The sequence below is a fragment of the Ips typographus genome, linkage group LG2 (genome assembly GCF_016097725.1).
Source record: "Ips typographus isolate SLU linkage group LG2, UJ_Ityp_2.0, whole genome shotgun sequence".
Taxonomy (NCBI): Eukaryota; Metazoa; Arthropoda; class Insecta; order Coleoptera; family Curculionidae; genus Ips; species Ips typographus.
The window spans coordinates 10,618,286-10,636,517 of record NC_138423.1 but is presented as its reverse complement, the minus strand read 5'-3'; the positions used below and the strand labels follow the sequence as shown (position 1 = coordinate 10,636,517).

Sequence of the window (18,232 nt, the reverse complement as noted above, 5' to 3'; positions counted from 1 at the left end):
TGTTTACAATTTTCTAAAGGTTGTACCTCAGTTATTTTTTGGGTTTCAGGAACCTTAAAAAAGTCAACAATCGTTATTTCACTAGATTTTCCATGTAAAATAAATAAGATGCTTTATATAAAATAATCAAAACATGTACAATAATTTGACAAGTGCTTGACTTGATATAGTTTGACTAAGATGCTGGCGATTCAGGAAAAATGCTGAAAAATACTGCAATTTTGTTAATTCAACAGATTGAAATTAACTGTTTGCTATTGAGTAAAATAATTCTAACATAACAACACATAAACAATAAAAATGTTCCTGCGGTTCTAAAATGGATTGATCGTCAATCAAATACATCGAAAGATTCAAAATCATAGCAAATTTATAATATACGTAACTGTTTTAGGACTTCTGAAGATTATTTATTACTCCTCGACACAATAAATCTAAAATAAGTTTCATCCTACTTAAATACCTTCAGAATTTATCCACTTTATTAACGAGTAAAAAAAGCCGAATATACATGTCTAATGAAAATCGATTTACGTTTAGGTCTCAAAAATAACCTTAATTTGCTGAAATTGAATTCTAATTTACAAACTAGTCTCGTGGTAACATTAATTTGAATGCGACTTTCGTAGAAAATTCAAATTTGGTTTATTTAGACACCCGGTAACATAAATACTGGCTAGCGTTTGCAGGTTTTAAAACGTGAGAATGTCTCGGTGTTTCTGTCCTACTTTCTGGACTTTTTGCAGTTTTTACTTTAGGGATTATTTATTTCCGTATTTTTTTGTAATATTCTTTGACGTACCCACTCAAAATGGATATGGAGGGGTTGGACAAATGGCCTTTCGAATTTGGCGAAACATATTTTATGTGTCATAAACCGTACATGTTATTAATGGATCCGAATTGCCTGCACATATTTACGAGCGATTTTTTACCTCTCGTTTCCTTTTCAATAAATTCCGGTGGGCATTTATCATGGGTTCGTTGGTAAACGTGTAAACAATTTTTTACTATCACATGGCTGAATTAAAACTACTAAATCGGCCTTAATGTAAGGCAATTCTAGTTTAATTAATTACACTGATAACACATAAAACGTGTACAATTTCTGTGGAAATTTCCTGATGGCACTCAAAAACGAGTTTGTCGTCATATCAGACTTAACAATTGTTATCAAGCAAAATAAACGTTACTTTTTGATACAGATTGCATCATTTTAATTTTTTGAAGTGGCTGATAAACTCAAATCATTACACATCAATTATTAAAATAACATAAAAATTGTTTACTCTCATCAGCTAGTACTTTTCGACAATTGTTATCGTAATATTTTCACCTTTAATTGCTTTAAAATGATTTCGATGTTGGTCTGGTTGGCTCTCGTTTGCGGGACTTTGTAGCTCTATGTTTGTGATTATTTGGTTTGTACTGCATCGTCTTTCTGAAACAACAATGTTATGTTACTATATTGTCAATACAAATTATATCAATTTTGCTGTAAAATTGGTTTCAACACAAACCAAATATTGCAACAGTATTAATAATTATTATTACGCACAAATGGTTTTGTAATATTCTTTTAAGTCAGTTGCCAAGTCAAAATATTTAATGGCGGCAGAATAATTGGTCAAAACACATACATACACACAACATACTTCAAAAATAAAGATTTCATCATTTGTTTTCACAGTCGTGACAAATAACACGTGGTTTTAGAAGATAATTTTGCTAGACAGTCACGTGACAACTGTCAAAATAATTGTCATAAATCTCAGAGAAACACGTTTCATATCCAATACTGCAATAAAACTTTTCTAAACCCGGATTTTTGCAACTTTTAAGCACAGTTTGACATTTTTGACGTTAGTGACAGTTGTCACGTGATTTTATAACACTATTTAGCTAAACGGTCACGTGATATTTGTTAAAATAACCGTCATAAAAATCAGAAGCACGTCTCGTTTCGAAAACTGTGTTAAACTTTAATAATAATAATAATAATAATAATAATAAATCATTTATTTCTCCAATTAAGCATGCAAAACATGCAACTGAGGAAAACGTCAATACATTTAGAAGAATCATCAAATAATGCGAATACATCAAATTGACAAACTTAATACAAAACTACATAAATTACGTTACATCTAAAAACTCTTCCACACTGTAACAGTTTCTCTCAAGTAAGAGCCGCTTTAATCTAGACTTAAACACATTGACGTTAGGTGAATTTTTAATGGAATCGTCAATGCGGTTATAAAACTTACACCCGTTAAAGAAAATGCCTTTCTGGTATAACCCAGTTCTGTGATAATTCGGCAGCAACTGGTCCTTATTACGTGTATTGTGTGAATGCGATGTACGATAAGTTTCAAACTTGGTTTTATTTTTGAACACGAAAACACATACTTGATAAATATAAACAGAAGACAAAGGAAGAATTCCAAGTTTTTTAAACATAGGTCTACAGGACTGACGTGGACCTATCCCAGTCATTATCCTGATGGCGTACTTCTGAACTAAAAATATTCGCGACACATGAGCACTGAGACCCCAGTTTAGTATGCCATAACGCAGGTGTGAATGAAAGTTTGCATAATACAGAGATAGGAGCACATCAATTTTAAAGTGATTGGCCATAAATTTAAGAGCATAACAGCTTTTGCGCAGCCTACCACTGAGTATATTTATATGAGAGTATAATGAGTATAATTCTTGCAGATTCTAGAAAAATTTGGTTTTAAACAGTAAAATATCTTGGCAGTCACGTGACCAACTTAGAGTAAGAAAATGACTGTTTTAAGCACATTTTTGAAATCCCCATTAAATTTTCTATTCAATAACCTGAAAAAAATTGGCTACCGCTTTTCTAGTTTGAACTGCCAGAAACACAAATTATAGAACAGTCAGCGACAAAATTGCCTCTAGAACCCACTTGGAGCCAGAAAATGACAGTTTTAAGCACATTTTTGGAATTATCATTAAATGTCCTATTCAAGAACCTAGAAAAAATCTTCAAGGTTTAGTACAGAAAGAAAAGCAGTGTCAAAGTTTGAACTGCTAGAAACACAGTTTGAAAGGACAGTCAAGGACAAAATCGTGGTAAAACCCACTCAGATTAAGAAAATGACTGTTTTAAATGCATTTTTGGAATCTTCATTGAATTTCCTATTCAATAGTCTAAAAAAACTACAAATGTTAGTAATGTCAGGTAGAAGAAAGGTGTTAAAGTTTGAACTGCCAGAAATACAAATTGAAAGAACAGTCAGGGACCAAATCGCCTGTAGAAATCACTTCAGAAAATTACTGTTTTAACCACATTTTTAAAATTATTATTAAATTTTCTATTCAATAACCTGAAAAAACTCTTCAGTCAAACAGAAAAGCGGTGTCAAAGTTTGAACTGCCATAAACACAGTTTGAAAGGACAGTCAAGGACAAAATCGCTGGTAAAATCCACTTGGAATAAGAAAATGACTGTTTAAATAGCTATTTATGTAACCAGTTACGAAAAGATCGACTTTGTGTAACGAATGAATGTTTGTAGGGCGAGCGCAGCGAGGTCCTACAATTTGAATGAGTTACACAATAAGACATTTTCGAAACGTGTTGCATACATAATTTTTTCTAATTTTGACCAAAAAGCGGTAAAAAACCATCTTTTAAAGTGATTTAACACAAATATTCACTTTCATAGCACCTTGTATAAACAGTGACAACGACATGTTATGATGGATGTCGCCCATATGTTTCTACGGAAATGCATAAAAACAGGGAGTGATGAAATGAACATTTCATAACTAGTTACATAAAGTGATACTTTATGTAACTAGTTACATAAAGTAAAACGTTTTGTCACTCTAATCAGTTTTGAAAAGTGTCACTTTATATGCCAAAATTAGAAAAACATATTTTTGAAATCGTCATTAAATTTCCTATTTATAACCTAAAAAAAACCTACAAATATTAGTACAGTCAGGTAGAAAAGCAGAGTCAAATTTTTGAAAAGACAAAATTGCTGGTAAAACCCACTTGGAGAACGGTAGAGTAGACGAACCCCGAAAACCGTAGATATACCGTTATAAGGGTAGACCTGGCAACATTGGTTTACGTCTAGGTTTTGGCGGAAACTATCCCTGTAATGTCAAAAATAATTATTTTTGACAAAGTAATAGTTTATATTTAATCGTATAAAAACTACTGTATGTATCACTCAGTAATAGTTACTTTGGTTTTATTCAAATGTGTGAAAAATTCAACTTTCCATCAAAAATGTGTTCAAATTCAACTTTTCTTGATACTTAATTTAATTAATAATTACTATTGGCCTTTCAAGATAAGAGATACTCCCTCTGGTGATCAGTGTTAAAAACAGTTTCGGGCATTCTAGCTGTCATTTCTCTGTTTGTTTACGTTGATTTTGGTTAGGAATTTAGCACTAGTTTCATAAATATGAAATGACAGTGCGATCTTAACTTGAAACGCCAATTGTTTTACATGATCAAATATGTTACATCAAACACTTGTGTGAACTTACATTCGTTGTGAACTTCTAAACTTTCCAAAACAACACAAACAGATAACGTGTACAACCCAAACTTTGAATCACTCGAACTTACGACTCGATTGTGAAAAACTTTTACCTTAAATAAGTCACTAAAAAGTGGCAAAAGTCTAACAATATTTTTCTCACATACAAAAAACGTAAAAAGCGTATAAATGACCTGAACTTGGCTACGTGCAATTAATAACAAAGATTATTAAAATCAACCTTTCAAGCACGTCACGAAGTATACGTCATTAAGAGGATGATATACAACCTGGACTGTAAAATATTGAAATTTTACGTGGTTTTCATTTTTCAGTAAGGATTAGTTAGACTAATTTCTTGCTGCTTAGCTGGTTGATCCGTCCTCAAGGGATTAAGATAATGAAAAAGTTTCAGGTCATTTACATGGAAAAACAAACATTAATGGAAAATTTTAGTTACAAATATGTGACATTTTTTACATTACTACCAATGTATAGTCTAGAAAATATCCGGAAAAATTAAAACTGAATTATAATTTTCCTCTGTACATTTTTATTATGTGAATATTAAAATTAACCAAAATAACTCATTTTATTTACTAATACAACACCCATTAAACTCTAAACACTTAACTAAATGTCCAGGTACACCCGAAACCAGGTCAAAGCCATATTGTTCCGTGATGGTGGTCCAGGCTTCTAAAAGGGACTGCATCAATTCTTGTTTATTTCGGGGCGCTGCTCTTTCTACTTCAATCTTCATTCGCTCCATATGTTCTCAATGAGACTGAGGTCTTGGGAAGCTGCTGGCCACGGAATTGTTGCAATTTGGTGTTGTTGCATCCGAGCTTGCTGAAAACGCCACTCTTCTGGGTATAAAACATGAGCCGTTTCAAGGAGAAAACCACTTAAAATTTCACAATATTTTGGACTATTAACGGTGCCATCAACTATACAAAGAGGAGTAGCACCACGCTGAGATATGGCACCCCAAACCATTATTTTAATGGGAAACTTAGAACATTGAACGGTACCTTTTTTTCTTGAGAGGATTCTTAGATGCTTTGCACCAAGCTGGAAACAACTTACGTCAGATATAAAGACGTTACTAAAGTTATCTTCTCGAAAACGTTGACAAAAATCCATTCTTCTTCGCTTTTGTAGAGGTGTCATTGCAGGAATTCTTTTCGGCCTTCTTTATGTGTAGCCTTGCCTTTTCAGTGATATGCGGACAGTTTCTGGACACATTGATCGCCTTTTTTATACAAATATTCCACCTGTTTTCTTTTTTCTACTTGCGACATTATTTCACAAAATCTCATGCCTATTGACAATCAACAAAATTTGACAATTGCGGTTGTCATGCAATTTTGGCCAGATCCTATTATTTGGGCCAACTTGCTTGTGCATTACTTTTATCTTAGAAGGTTACAAAAAAGAGTTATATTAAAATAAAGAGAAACTACGGGGTGTCCCACGACGAAAGACATCGATTGATATTGGAAAAAGTATAAATAGGAGAGTTTTGAAAATTTGGCAGGATACTGATGTGGGCATGCCCAATCTAACTAAAATATTTTCAACATGGTTGCACTTCCGTTTATACCGGAAGTCGATAACAACTTTCTTATTTTAAATAGAACACCCTATATATTATTACATATTTGGATTCCTTACAAAATTCTGACCAACTTTTGTATAGAATGCCCTATGCCTATCTCTAGCCGTTTTCGAAATATTTGATGTTTTTCTAAAAAAGTGACAGTTGCAACGCTCAACATATTTTTGTACTATGTTAAAACCGTATTTCATTTTGCAATGAAACTTTGGGTTATTGTAAATAAAGGATCGTTTTATTAAACTGAGGGTGCGTAATGACCCATTTACGGTCCCTGTATACGGTCGTCAAAAAAAAATTATAAACTTGCCACTAAAAAAAATGAAAAATTTCAAGTTTTTTAAATAGAAACCCACATTTTTTATGACGGAATCATTTTGAGCATTAAAAATTACCATACGTTTCAATTTACTTGCCTCTAACTAAATCCAACCCATTTCGTTTTATTTGAGAATTAACCTTTTTTTATTAGGCTGCATGGTTGTGATTAGTTGGTCATGCTTTTGACACACGGTGATATTGGAGACCTGCAGAGAATGTTAATAACACTGGTTTTGAGTGTTTTGACAACTGCAAATATGCCGTCGCGGTTACGTTATTCAAACCAATATTACTTAAATCTGTTTATTCTTTACGGAGAATGTGATAAAGTTGTGAGTAGAACATGTGAGGTATTTGCCGCTCGTTATCCAGAAAAACCAAAGCCATCACCAAAAGCTGTCAAGCAAATAATTGAAAATTTTAAGAATAAGGGATCTGTGAAGAGAAAAGCTATTAAAACAAAACCAATCCTTAATAATACAAATGTAGAAATTGCAATTTTGGGCTATTTTGTTGCAAATCCAACTTCGTCAATAAGAGAAGTTTCTGTAGAATCAGGCATATCCAAAAGCTCAATTCAAAGGATCCTGAAGAAACATAAATTTCACCCTTTTTCATTTAAATTAGTGCAACACTTAAAAGAAGTTGACTTTCCGAAGAGAGTGGTTTTTAGTGAGTTTTTGCTGACTAGTCACTATGGAGAAGAATTGCTTTTGAATAATATTATTTAGAGCGACGAGGCCAAATTCACTAAAAATGGAATGTGCAATAAACATAATTCACACTACTGGTGTGACATAAATCCACACGTAATTAGAGAAAGAAATTTTCAAGAAATCTGGAGTTTTAATAATAAAAAATGTTTATTCTCAAATAAAACGAAATGGGTTGGATTTAGGTATAGGCAAGTAAATTGAAACGTATAGTAATTTTTAATGCTCAAAATGATTCCGTCATAAAAAATGTGGGTTTCTATTTAAAAAACTTGAAATTTTTTATTTTTTTAGTGGCAAGTTTATGATTTTTTTTTGACGACCCTGTATACAAATGGGTCATTACGCACCCCCAGTTTAATAAAACAATCCTTTATTTACAATAACCCAAAGTTTCATTGCAAAATGAAATACGGTTTTGACAGAGTACAAAAATATGTTGAGCGTTGCAACTGTCACTTTTTTGGAAAAACATCAAATATTTCAAAAACGGCTAGAGATAGGCATACGGCATTGTACACAAAAGTTGGTCAGAATTTTGTGAGGAATCCAAATATGTAATAATATATAGGGTGTTCTATTTAAAATAAGAAAGTTGTGGTCGACTTCCGGTATAAACGAGAGTGCAACCATCTTGAAAATATTTTAGTTAGATTGGGCATGCCCACATCAGTATCCTGCCAAATTTTCAAAACTCTCCTATTTATACTTTTTCCAATATCAATCGATGTCTTTCGTCGTGGGACACCCTGTATAAAATTCCGGAAACTATAATAAGACGGACTATAATAAAGTAGAACCCTGTGGCTTAGTTTTAAGGTTTTCAAAATTTTCTTTACCGCTTTCTTAATAGTCCTAATGGTAATTTATTTAGCAAAGGCATTAAATAGATGTTTATGATCTCAGGGCGACGATTTTCCGGAAGTAGAGTGGTTTTTAACTAGCCGAGGAGCATAAACATGTAAATTATTAAAATACTGAGCTATTTATTTTTAAATTTGTAGAATAAGTTCGCACAGAATCTTTCACTGGGGACTGAACAACCCCTTTTTTTAAACTTCCCTGTATGGAATTAAAATTTTTGGTAATTTAAAAAGTTGAATCCAAAAAATTATTATCAAAATATTCCTAACCTCAAAATAAAAGTGCTACCTCAAATAATCTGTCACGATCAGAATCATCAGAAATTGTCACGTATCTAAGAAAGACAGTTTATTAATGTTTGACCAACTACTACTTGATTTACCATTTAGAGCATGAATTAACAATTATTTTTTACAAATTGCTGTAATACTTGTATTGAATTCTTAAATTGACTCACAAACATGTTAAAAGATATGAACATGTAGGTAGTTAAATGTAAACTAGGGAAAAGGGTTGTTTACTAAAAATCTGTTGTATTTTTAATATAATGATGACTTAACTGTATAATTGTGTGTAAAATTATACACAAATCATGCAATTGTACTCTCAAATTATGTAACATGAAAAAAAAGTTCACGATAATAAGTTGGATGCGAATAAGTTGAGACTTTACTCATAATATAAAGTTTTACAAAATTACGGAGGGAATCAAACTTCCAGAACAACTTCAGAAAGTGCATTTTTAATATGATTACTGATAAATTGAAACTTTTATAAGTCTTGTATAATTTATTTTTCCTGTAAAGTAACAATAAACTTTGAAGTATATCTGAGTTTTTAATTAAATTCATTCACAAACAAATCAAAATAATTTTTTTGGTTTTTATTTAAACGGATTTAAGTTTTATATGATACTACTTTAGTGAATATTGCAAGTCCGTATGTTTTAAACCTGATTGTTTTATTAACTTTTAGTTTTGTCACCTTATCTGAGGACTTAAGCCAAAATTCTATTACAATAAACCTAGTTTTTATTTATTTTTCGACTACTGACTTTGAAAGTACCTCATGTACGCTTCCATTTCAAAGCAGAAGTGGTTATTCGCCGCACAAGTGAATTATTTTCTGCTCTAGAGCGTTTTCGCTTTCTACTAACAATCTACTCACCAACTTTTTCGGCGTTTCCATACACAACGCTTGACATACCTGTTTGAAATTAACACATTCCGTCAAAGTGATTTATCGGTGACAATGAGTTCGAGCTACGAAAATGATGTGAGTTGTCCTTCTACTCCACCCCACAGCAGCCATCGAAAAAATATCGTTTATATTTCAAGCCGAAAGTACTTTTGCCGCATGCGGCAAATATGTACTTTCCGCTCTTAATATAGAATATACTATTACGATTCTAAACATTGTCTATTATTTTCTATTAAGTCCATACAAGTAATTTTACGATCTACAGTTATGCTAGATTCGTAGAATTTAGAAGCTTCTTTCTTGAATAATAATTAAAGAGCATATGTTTTTAATATGTGATTCAAATTTTGTTCGAAAAACAATGAACGCCTATTATTAGGTTTCAATATAAAGATGATACAATTATTTGACAATACTTTTGTTTGAACAGATCATCAAACATATCAATAAAGAGATTCGAAAGTCTATTGATTTATTTAAAGACTTGGAACCTTCATCTCAAACTCATTATACTAAGGTCAATAGGTACTTATTTAGAGTGTTGTTTATGTAGCACAAAAAGTAATGTTTGTTTTAGTGACATCAATGGAATAGATTTTGTTATTGGGGCCTAAATTGGCTATACTTCCGGTCAGAAGTAATTTGTACTTAAATCCAATGTAACTGCTGTTTAAATCACATATTCCCACTGTTCGATCGAAACCCTATTGAATTATTGCTACCGCATTCTCTCAAATTTATCACCAATAAAGCTGTATTAACGATTCAGGACATTTTTGGAAAAAAATACGTACCTTTACTACGTCTGCAAAAACAAATCAAAATCCCTAGTACAGTCAGAAGGGCCACTACTACAACTGCTATTGACAGAGAAAGGTACATGCGATTCTCCTTGTCAAAGTCATCATTTCTGTCAGGAAAGGGACGATCCCAGCTTAAAGGCTGGTGAGATTCTGGATTCGTGATAGTTTCTTGGACGATTTGATCCATTAAAATTTCATATACAGTCCTTGTTACAACCCTGAAATCAAATTACCTACTCATGTAATGTGTTTAAGTGAGACTGGCTCGGAATATGCAATAATAGCTGTTAATGTCAAAAAGCTATAAATCCACAATAAATAATCCGGTGGATTATTTCAGTCTGGTCACAGACCGGTCGTAAAAGTTAATATCTTTTATCTGTTACTACTTTACATGACGTATATGTTTGACTTTATCTACTCAAAATATTGTTTTTGAAGCTGTCATGTCCTGTCTGGATGGAGATTACGTTTTAATTGTGTTTTTGCAAGTGTTTTTTTATACCTATATATTTTACGCGTAACCTATGTAATATCTGTCATTGGGTGAAGGGTGAAGGTGACACTTTACTGGTTAAATGAAAAATTTAATAAAAATGACTAGTGGTTTAAGTTAAATAATAGTTAATTACATTACTAGCGTGCTATGAGCAGTTTTGTAGTTTTTAAAAGTGCATCTGGTCAGCTTTAAATTGCACAACTTTGCTCTAATTTAAACTTTTTCGTATCTTTTATAATTTCCGAGATCCCAATGGTGAGAGTCGAATTTGAATTACCCTGTATACAGCTTCCAAAAATGTAGGCTGTTAATTTCAAAAGTACCGATTTTCAGATATTATACTAACTATACGAACGTTTGGTTTCTTAAGTAAATATTTTAAAAGCTGAAAGCATTTGGTTGCCAATGCAAACTTTATTGATAATAGCGAAAGTATAATATGAGCGTTATGACCAGGGTGCTTATTCTTAAAACGAGGGAAGGGAATTATTAAGAGAAAACCCGCCATTGTCAGCTTATTCTGTCACATTCTATTAACACTTCTCTTGAGAATTCCATTCCCTGCTTTCTAGAATAGGCCCCGGACTGTTAACACAAACCAAACTTAAAGAATACATTTTAATAACCACCGTATCATAATTAATATTTATTAAAGACTAATTTCAAAGCCAGAAAGCAAAATACAAGTTTATGTATAGTTAGATTGCCACATTAGTGCTTCAGGGCACAAACTTTGTTCTCCAGCTGCAATTCTCTACTTTCAGCCAACACATTAAATAACTATTACTTAATACATAAGCTAGGTAGCTAAAAAGCTTAGAACAGTCAGTTAATCTTCATAATCCTATTGTGCATCTAATCAAGCTTTCAACATTATTTTTCATGAACGTATCTGAGATCTAAAGTTGACATTTATAAATTGCCCAAATGTTCCTAAAAGGTCAATTCTTTCAATTCCACACACCCTCTCTTTCAGCAAATGAGTCACTGGATTCAAAGCTGGGAAAAAGCAGCATTATTCAGTAGCAAGATAAACCAATCTGATTAATCAAGTCAAAACAACTTTCGTCACAAAGCAAACTCAGTAAAGTAACTTGTGATGGTGCTAATTTAATTCTAGCTTTCGATTTTGTTTACACATACATTAGGTTTCTACTATTTTAAGTGAAGATTTCAGTTAGTGATAGCTTACTCCTGTGAATAAATATAATTTTGTAAAAGTACTGAACCAACGTTACCAATATACTTATTTTAGAAAAACTGAAACCACCAACAAATATCGAGTAAATGGGAACTTTATTTGGTTGCGGTTAGTAAACAAAATTGTTTGCATGATAGCGTTAACTTTAATAATGTGTATAGAATTAAGCAAATTACACGAGAGTGCTAAATATTGATAAACTCACTAAACATATTTCCGCTCACAGTATGGTTTCTTTCACTAAAATTATTGTGAATCATAACGTTTATGAAATATACAAAATTGGTTTAAAAGAAGGAGAGTCTCAGCGATTGTTTTCGTACTCATTGCTCTGTTGAAAATTGTTGAAATAATAGAATAGGGAAGTTTTATAGGCGGTATTTTAAAAGATATTATAAAACAAAAAACCCTTTTTCTTTGACAGTTTTTTCTCTCTGAAACGTGGTACTTTAAAATTAAAGATTTTTGAGAGGCGTCAGGCTGCCTTTCAAACACTTTTCTGTTACTTCGACATGTGACTGTGACTATTCTTTTTATTAGAACTGTAGGGAGATATTATTATGATCCTTGTTAGTTAAATTAAAAAAAAATTAAGTTTGGCTGTAGTAACTAGTTTCAGTTGGTATGATTTTAAATTTGTATGCGCACAAGTGACTGTAATGTTCTTGATACGTAAATAACAGTTACTATTGAATTTAGCATCAACATAATAAAACAGCATGTTAATGTAACAAGAAATGAAAAAAACCTGATAATGGTGTGTAAAATTACCACGGTGTATTTGCTAATGAGCTTTTGATTTTTTCGAAGCTTGAGCCTTTAAAACAACATTGATACTGGCCTGGCTACTAAAAGAAATGCGGAAAAGCAACGGAACTTGAATAATAATCCAAAAAGAGTGTCAAAATTCTTGAATTGTCGTAGCTTGAGCTTCCACTGTCTTGGTTTTTGAAAGTTTGTATATTTGGTAAAAGTGTGCAAATAAAACATAAATTCGAACATCTACGCGTCGAACACCGAAGGTATTGTCAACTTCCAAGCTAAAATTGATAATACTTTGAAATTGTAGACGAAATTTGCACTAGATTTACCCGCAAACTAACAAAATGTGGGTTACTTAGGGTTGAGTTGTCTATTTGAACATCACTAATAATAAATCTATTAGAAACGAACTTAGTTTTGGATACTTGAGTGATTTTTCCAAAAAAACATATTTAAGCTGTATCATTGCATATCGATAATTAAGTTGCTTGCGTAACATTATTAATCATTGGATATTTTCAATTTTAAATCTCAGGGTTAGTCCATGATAATTGAGTTAAATTAAAAAAAAATAATACGTCATTCTAGGTATTTACAGATTTATGTGATGAGTTAGTCTTCTAGGGGTTAGAACGGGATATAAAAGTTCTGTTTCTAAATTGCCGACTTTTCGACCTTTATTAGGTCTTTTTCAGTGCTGAAAAAAGCAAAAACACAAAGTTTTTGTGCAAAAACACGGTTTTCGTGATTCATTTTCATCACATATTTCCAAGCAGGACGTTATATCTTTTTACTATTTACAGACTAAAAAGTCAAGTTTTTAGCTGGTTACAGCAGTCATCAAATCTAATGATTTTTTATGTATATATTTTGTAATTTAGTTAAAACATTTATTTAGTTCTAAATTTTTATAATTTTAAAGAGGGTTTTAGCAGGGCGAAAAATTCTGTTACAACAGTAATGAATAACAAAGCAAAGTGCCTTTGTCCATAGAAAATAAAAAATATCATTATAACCATGTAACTGTCTAAGGTGGTAAAAGTAACAAGACATACTCACACAAATTAAATATTCATCAAAATATTAATTTCAAAAAAACTTAATCACGCACTTCCATATTAGAGTACCTAAAGTACTTCACTCAACTTATGAACCAAGAAGAACTTTATTAAAGAGATTATTTGCATTGAAATAACCTAATAACGAACACCCCACACGCACTTGGTAATATACGTTTCAATCGCAATTTAGATATATCTACGAGATATTGAAACTAAGCACAGTCGTTATTTTCCTATCTCTTCCACTTTAGGTAACGATAACACGATCATGTTTTTTATTTACCTACAGCCAATAAAACTGTCGATTAAATGCTTAAAACATGAAAACAAAGGCAGGAGATTAGCTTTTAGTGTTTTCGTATTGGAAGAGGTGTTGGACCCACTTGTGAGATACGTAAATATCATAGAAAGAAATATGACTTATAAGGTAATACTTTAGAATTAACGGCTTTTAGTTTTACTGCTTGTTAGTTAATTTGATGGCCAATTTATGACGATTTTTAAGTTAATGGCTGGATTAATGTGTCTACACAATAATTATGTTGGTGATAGTCAAATGAGCAGCGAAACGAAAAGTCTGTCGAATTGTAGAAGTTATTTCTTCGAACGTGGCAGGACTGTTTTTAAAATTACAAATTCAAAAATTAATACAGAATAAATTCGGATTGACGTGTGTAATAAAAGGAAATGGTGGAACTGAAATAAATTAAAAGTTTGATGTTAAATTTAGGCAACAAAATGTAAGATAGTTCACTAGTATTGGTAGAGTTTGTAGTATATTACGTAACTAGAGCTGTAAGACGCATTTTATGCACGAAATGAAAAAAGGTTGCGGCAAGTGTACTACATTAGTACGTAAAATGCCTAAGAGCACGTGTGACGTACTGTACAGGGTGCTGCATTTTCGATGGTTTTACGGGGTACAGAGAAAACGGTAATAGAGAGAAAAAAGTAGCATACGTGTTCTGATCTCTTTTTCTGAGCTGAGATAACTGGCGAAAAGTGGGCGGCGCAAACTTCTTTTGTTTCAAAGATACGGGGGGTTTTCAAAAATTGGTAATTTTTGAACCTCTTCTGTATTTCAGTTGCTCTTAAAGTTATCAAAAAAGGAAGTACGGTTCCCGGTAGAAGTTTTCATGTAGAATCCAATGGCGTAGTCAGTTTTTTTCTATTCCGTTTAGTTTCTGACATATGACAGTAAGTTACATTTTCTTAAATGGAACATCCTATATATTTTTACGTCAGTTAATTCTGTTGATTTTTACCTTTTCAACGGTGTATACATATAAGTTTGTAAAGGTTAATCCTGTTATTTTAAAAAAATATCTTTGCTTAGCTAAAAAAGGCCAATATCTAAAATACCAAACAAAATCGGAAATCATATAAACTAACACATCAGAAAATTAAATATTTTTAATAAATCTTATTAAAAATCTAAGTTACAAACAGTTCTACCGTCACTTTAATAAGAAAAGTGGTCATTTCTATTTTCTACTATTTTTAAAGTAGAAGTTGAAAAAACTGTTTATAAACGTCATGTAACATGTTAATATGAACATATCCAAATTTTGTTTCGACTGTGGATAATTTTATACATGTTATTTAGCACTTTTTTGTTAAGGAAACGCTTTTTTTCTAATTACCAAAATTAACATTTACAAACTTATATGTTTTAATAGACCGTTGAAAAAGTAAAAATCAACAGAATTAAATGAACTAAAAATATATAGGGTGTTCCATTTAAAAAAATATAACTTACTGTCATATGTCAGAAACTAAACGTAATAGAAAAAAACTGACTACGCCATTGGATTGATTCTACGTCAAAACTTCTACCGGAAACCGTTGTTCCTTTTTTGATAACTTTAATAGCAATTGAAATACAGAGGAGGTTTCAAAATGACCAATTTTCAAAAGCCACCCGTATCTTTGAAACAAAAGAAGTTTGCGCAGCCCACTCTTTGCCAGTCATCTCAGCTCAGAGAAAGAGATCAGAACACGTATGCTACTTTTTTTCTATCTATTACCGTTTTCTCTGTACCCCGTAAAACATCGAAAATGCAGCACCCTGTACTTTACCTAATTCATTTACTGAATGTTGGCTACAATTCTGGCATACTCGTTCCGATCTTGTGCGGCTCTGATGCCATGCTCATGCACTCTCTTGTGCATTGACATCGAGGATTGTCCAGTCTCTTATGTTCTCTAGCCACGAGTATTTCTTTCTCCCGATGTCTCTTCTTCCTTCGATCTTTCCCTATCTAATCAGCTTCAAAAATTGGTACTTGAAATTCCTGAATATATGGCCCAGGTTCTTTCTTTCGCCTCACTATTTGCAGCAGTTCTCTTTCTCTTCCCATTAGATTTAGTATCTATCTCTTAGTTAATTGTATGATCTGTCCACGGGATTTTAACGATTCTCCGGAAGATCCACATTTCAAAAGCTTCAAAACGATTTATAAAAAAAAGTGTGCGAGATTTTAAATTTCCGAATTTTAGAGTAATTTTGCGTCTTAATGATCAAACCTACAGTATTGAAAAAATTACAAGTTGATAGCCGAAAATGTGCTGTACAACTTTTTTCTTAAGCTAAGTTGTTCTATTTAATGAACCTTACAGGCGCAAAAAAATTAAAACTGATTTCCCATGTTAATCTCCTATGTCCACGGTTCTCCTGGACACCTGGTATGTATTGGTAATAGTACAGAGTACTTAAGAGTACTTTATGATAATTCTGATGATTTTTTTTGTCTGACACATAACGTCATCATTTATGAACAAAATCGATTAAGTAAGATTTTTCATTTTTTTATATCGTAGGAAATGACCATCTGCTACGAAAAGTGAGAAGGATATTAAAAAACAACGCGTTCAGTACGGTCACCTTTTACTTGGAGGGAGTATCCGTAGCAACAAAACAGGAGGACAACATTTTGATATATTCAGTTAATTTTGATTGATTATCAAATACCAATTTCTCCTATTTTAGTTTTGATATTCTATAATAGACGTTCAAAAAATATCGTACATAACCTACACATACACTTATTTCCTACTCATAGAATTCATAGAAACATCGTACTCATAGGAAATAAGTATCATTCTGTGTTTGTAGTACATAAAAAAACTAAAATGTAATACAAAAATTACGGTATATTAAAAATGCTTTTTACCATACTTTGTTTTGCAATATACTATTATGTATTACAGTTGTTCTGAAAATACAAACAAACATTTTTTATCCATAAAAGTTTTATGAAGTTATTAACAGATTATTTACAGAGATTCCTGAAACATACTTCAGAGTGACCCAGCCACTCGATGAAGAAAATCTTGGTGTAATATTCACTCAATGCAAGCCAGACTGGGAGGAAGATACCAACTTAAAATATTGGATATTCAAGGTGATAGTATTTTATTTGATACCTTTGATCTTCATTTCCATCGCCTACACCAAAATCGTTCTAATACTATGGAAATCAAATAAAGAACATTCCAGAGGTAGTAATTATTTCAGTAGAAATAGCATTATTAGTAACTTTTTCGTATCAGCTGCTGTTCCAGTGTCTCAAAGGTCAGGACAATCACAAGAAAACTCATTCTCCATGAATATGAACACAAGTACCGAAGGTCAGCTCAAGTCCAGAAGAAAGGCTGCAAAAATGCTGGTTGCTGTAGTTGTCATGTTTGCTTTATGTTACTTTCCAGTCTACTTATTCAACATTATAAAGTAAGTTTATTTTTAAGTAACAGTAAGTGCATCACATTCCATCATAATCTGATTTCTCGCTTACTGAAATAAAACCATCCAGGCTTTTAGCTCAAACTATGTAAAAACTTTCAGTGCAACTGACTTACTTTGTTCCGTTGTTAGAAAAATATGTGTTGAGGCTTTCTGCACGTTCTTTGTTGTGCTGTTTGAGGCATTATAGCATAGGTACCAAAAACGTTCTACATGAATTATTCTTCAAAGCGAAATTTTATATCCGAATATTAGTGTGGAACACATATGTAAAACTCATGCATTAGTGAAATAATGCGTGGGACTTACCTTTTATGAAGAAAGATTTATTATTCCTATTGACAAAAGAAACGAGTCTTTTATAGACCAGACAGTGAAGTTTAACGATTTGGATTGGTCTGTGCCTTTTGTAATCGTAAAAAGAACGGTCACAGTCAAACATTTCCATTTATATAGAGATTAATGGATCAGTTTTCCAACCTAGAAATCTAGTTGATCTTATTGTGGATTACTGTTTGTTCGAAATTGCTTTTCAGGACTTTTCAAGTTTTCGCCAGTTTGTTTGGAATTTGGAGGGCTGTAATAATATAATGCTACTATATCAAAGCCTGTTGGTTTAATTAAAATGAATGGAAATCAGCTTAGGAAATTTGCCTCTATTCTTGAACATTTAAATTTATCATTCCTTGTTTGCTATTTAAATAATTATTTAAATTATTAAGGTTCAATCAAGTAATTTATTCTACAAGTTTGTAAAATTTAAGTTGAAGTAAGACTAAAAATTGTGCTCAGTTTCTTTCAACAATTCAGACTAAACGGGATATTGAACACAGGACACAGGTTGTTTTTACGATGTAAATAACTTATATACCGGGTGTTGCAAATTAAAAAAGTGTGACAACGTTTTACTTTAATGCT

General features: G+C 32.0%; 2 protein-coding genes across 6 annotated transcripts in view; one reads left to right on the top strand and one right to left on the bottom strand.

Annotated features, from left to right (window-relative positions):
- The window catches only part of LOC145725101 (orexin receptor type 2-like), a 130,378-nt gene that overhangs the window by 102,961 nt on the left and 9,185 nt on the right, over window positions 1–18,232 (top strand). For all 5 annotated transcript variants that reach the window (XM_081973704.1, XM_081973707.1, XM_081973706.1 and 2 more), the window contains exons 4-5: window positions 16,855–17,073; window positions 17,125–17,302. In XM_081973704.1, coding sequence (XP_081829830.1) covers window positions 16,855–17,073; window positions 17,125–17,302 — 397 coding nt within the window. The remainder of the gene's footprint in view (window positions 1–16,854; window positions 17,074–17,124; window positions 17,303–18,232) is intronic.
- On the bottom strand, window positions 1,041–13,770 carry LOC145725106 (uncharacterized). Its single transcript, XM_081973714.1, has 3 exons — window positions 13,571–13,770; window positions 10,041–10,267; window positions 1,041–1,441 (listed from the first exon to the last, which is right to left on the bottom strand). Exons 2-3 carry the CDS (start codon window positions 10,234–10,236, stop codon window positions 1,299–1,301), a joined length of 339 nt encoding a protein of 112 aa, XP_081829840.1. The 5' UTR covers window positions 10,237–10,267; window positions 13,571–13,770; the 3' UTR covers window positions 1,041–1,298.

What these genes read in the sequence shown, in the direction of transcription:
- LOC145725106 (XM_081973714.1), bottom strand. Translation starts at nt 10,236, where the DNA reads ATGGATCAAATCGTCCAAGAAACTATCACGAATCCAGAATCTCACCAG. An exon ending in TTTTTGCAGACGTAGTAAAG is followed by an intron (nt 1,442 to 10,040) that starts GTACGTATTTTT and finishes TTGTTGTTTCAG; the next exon opens with AAAGACGATGCAGTACAAAC.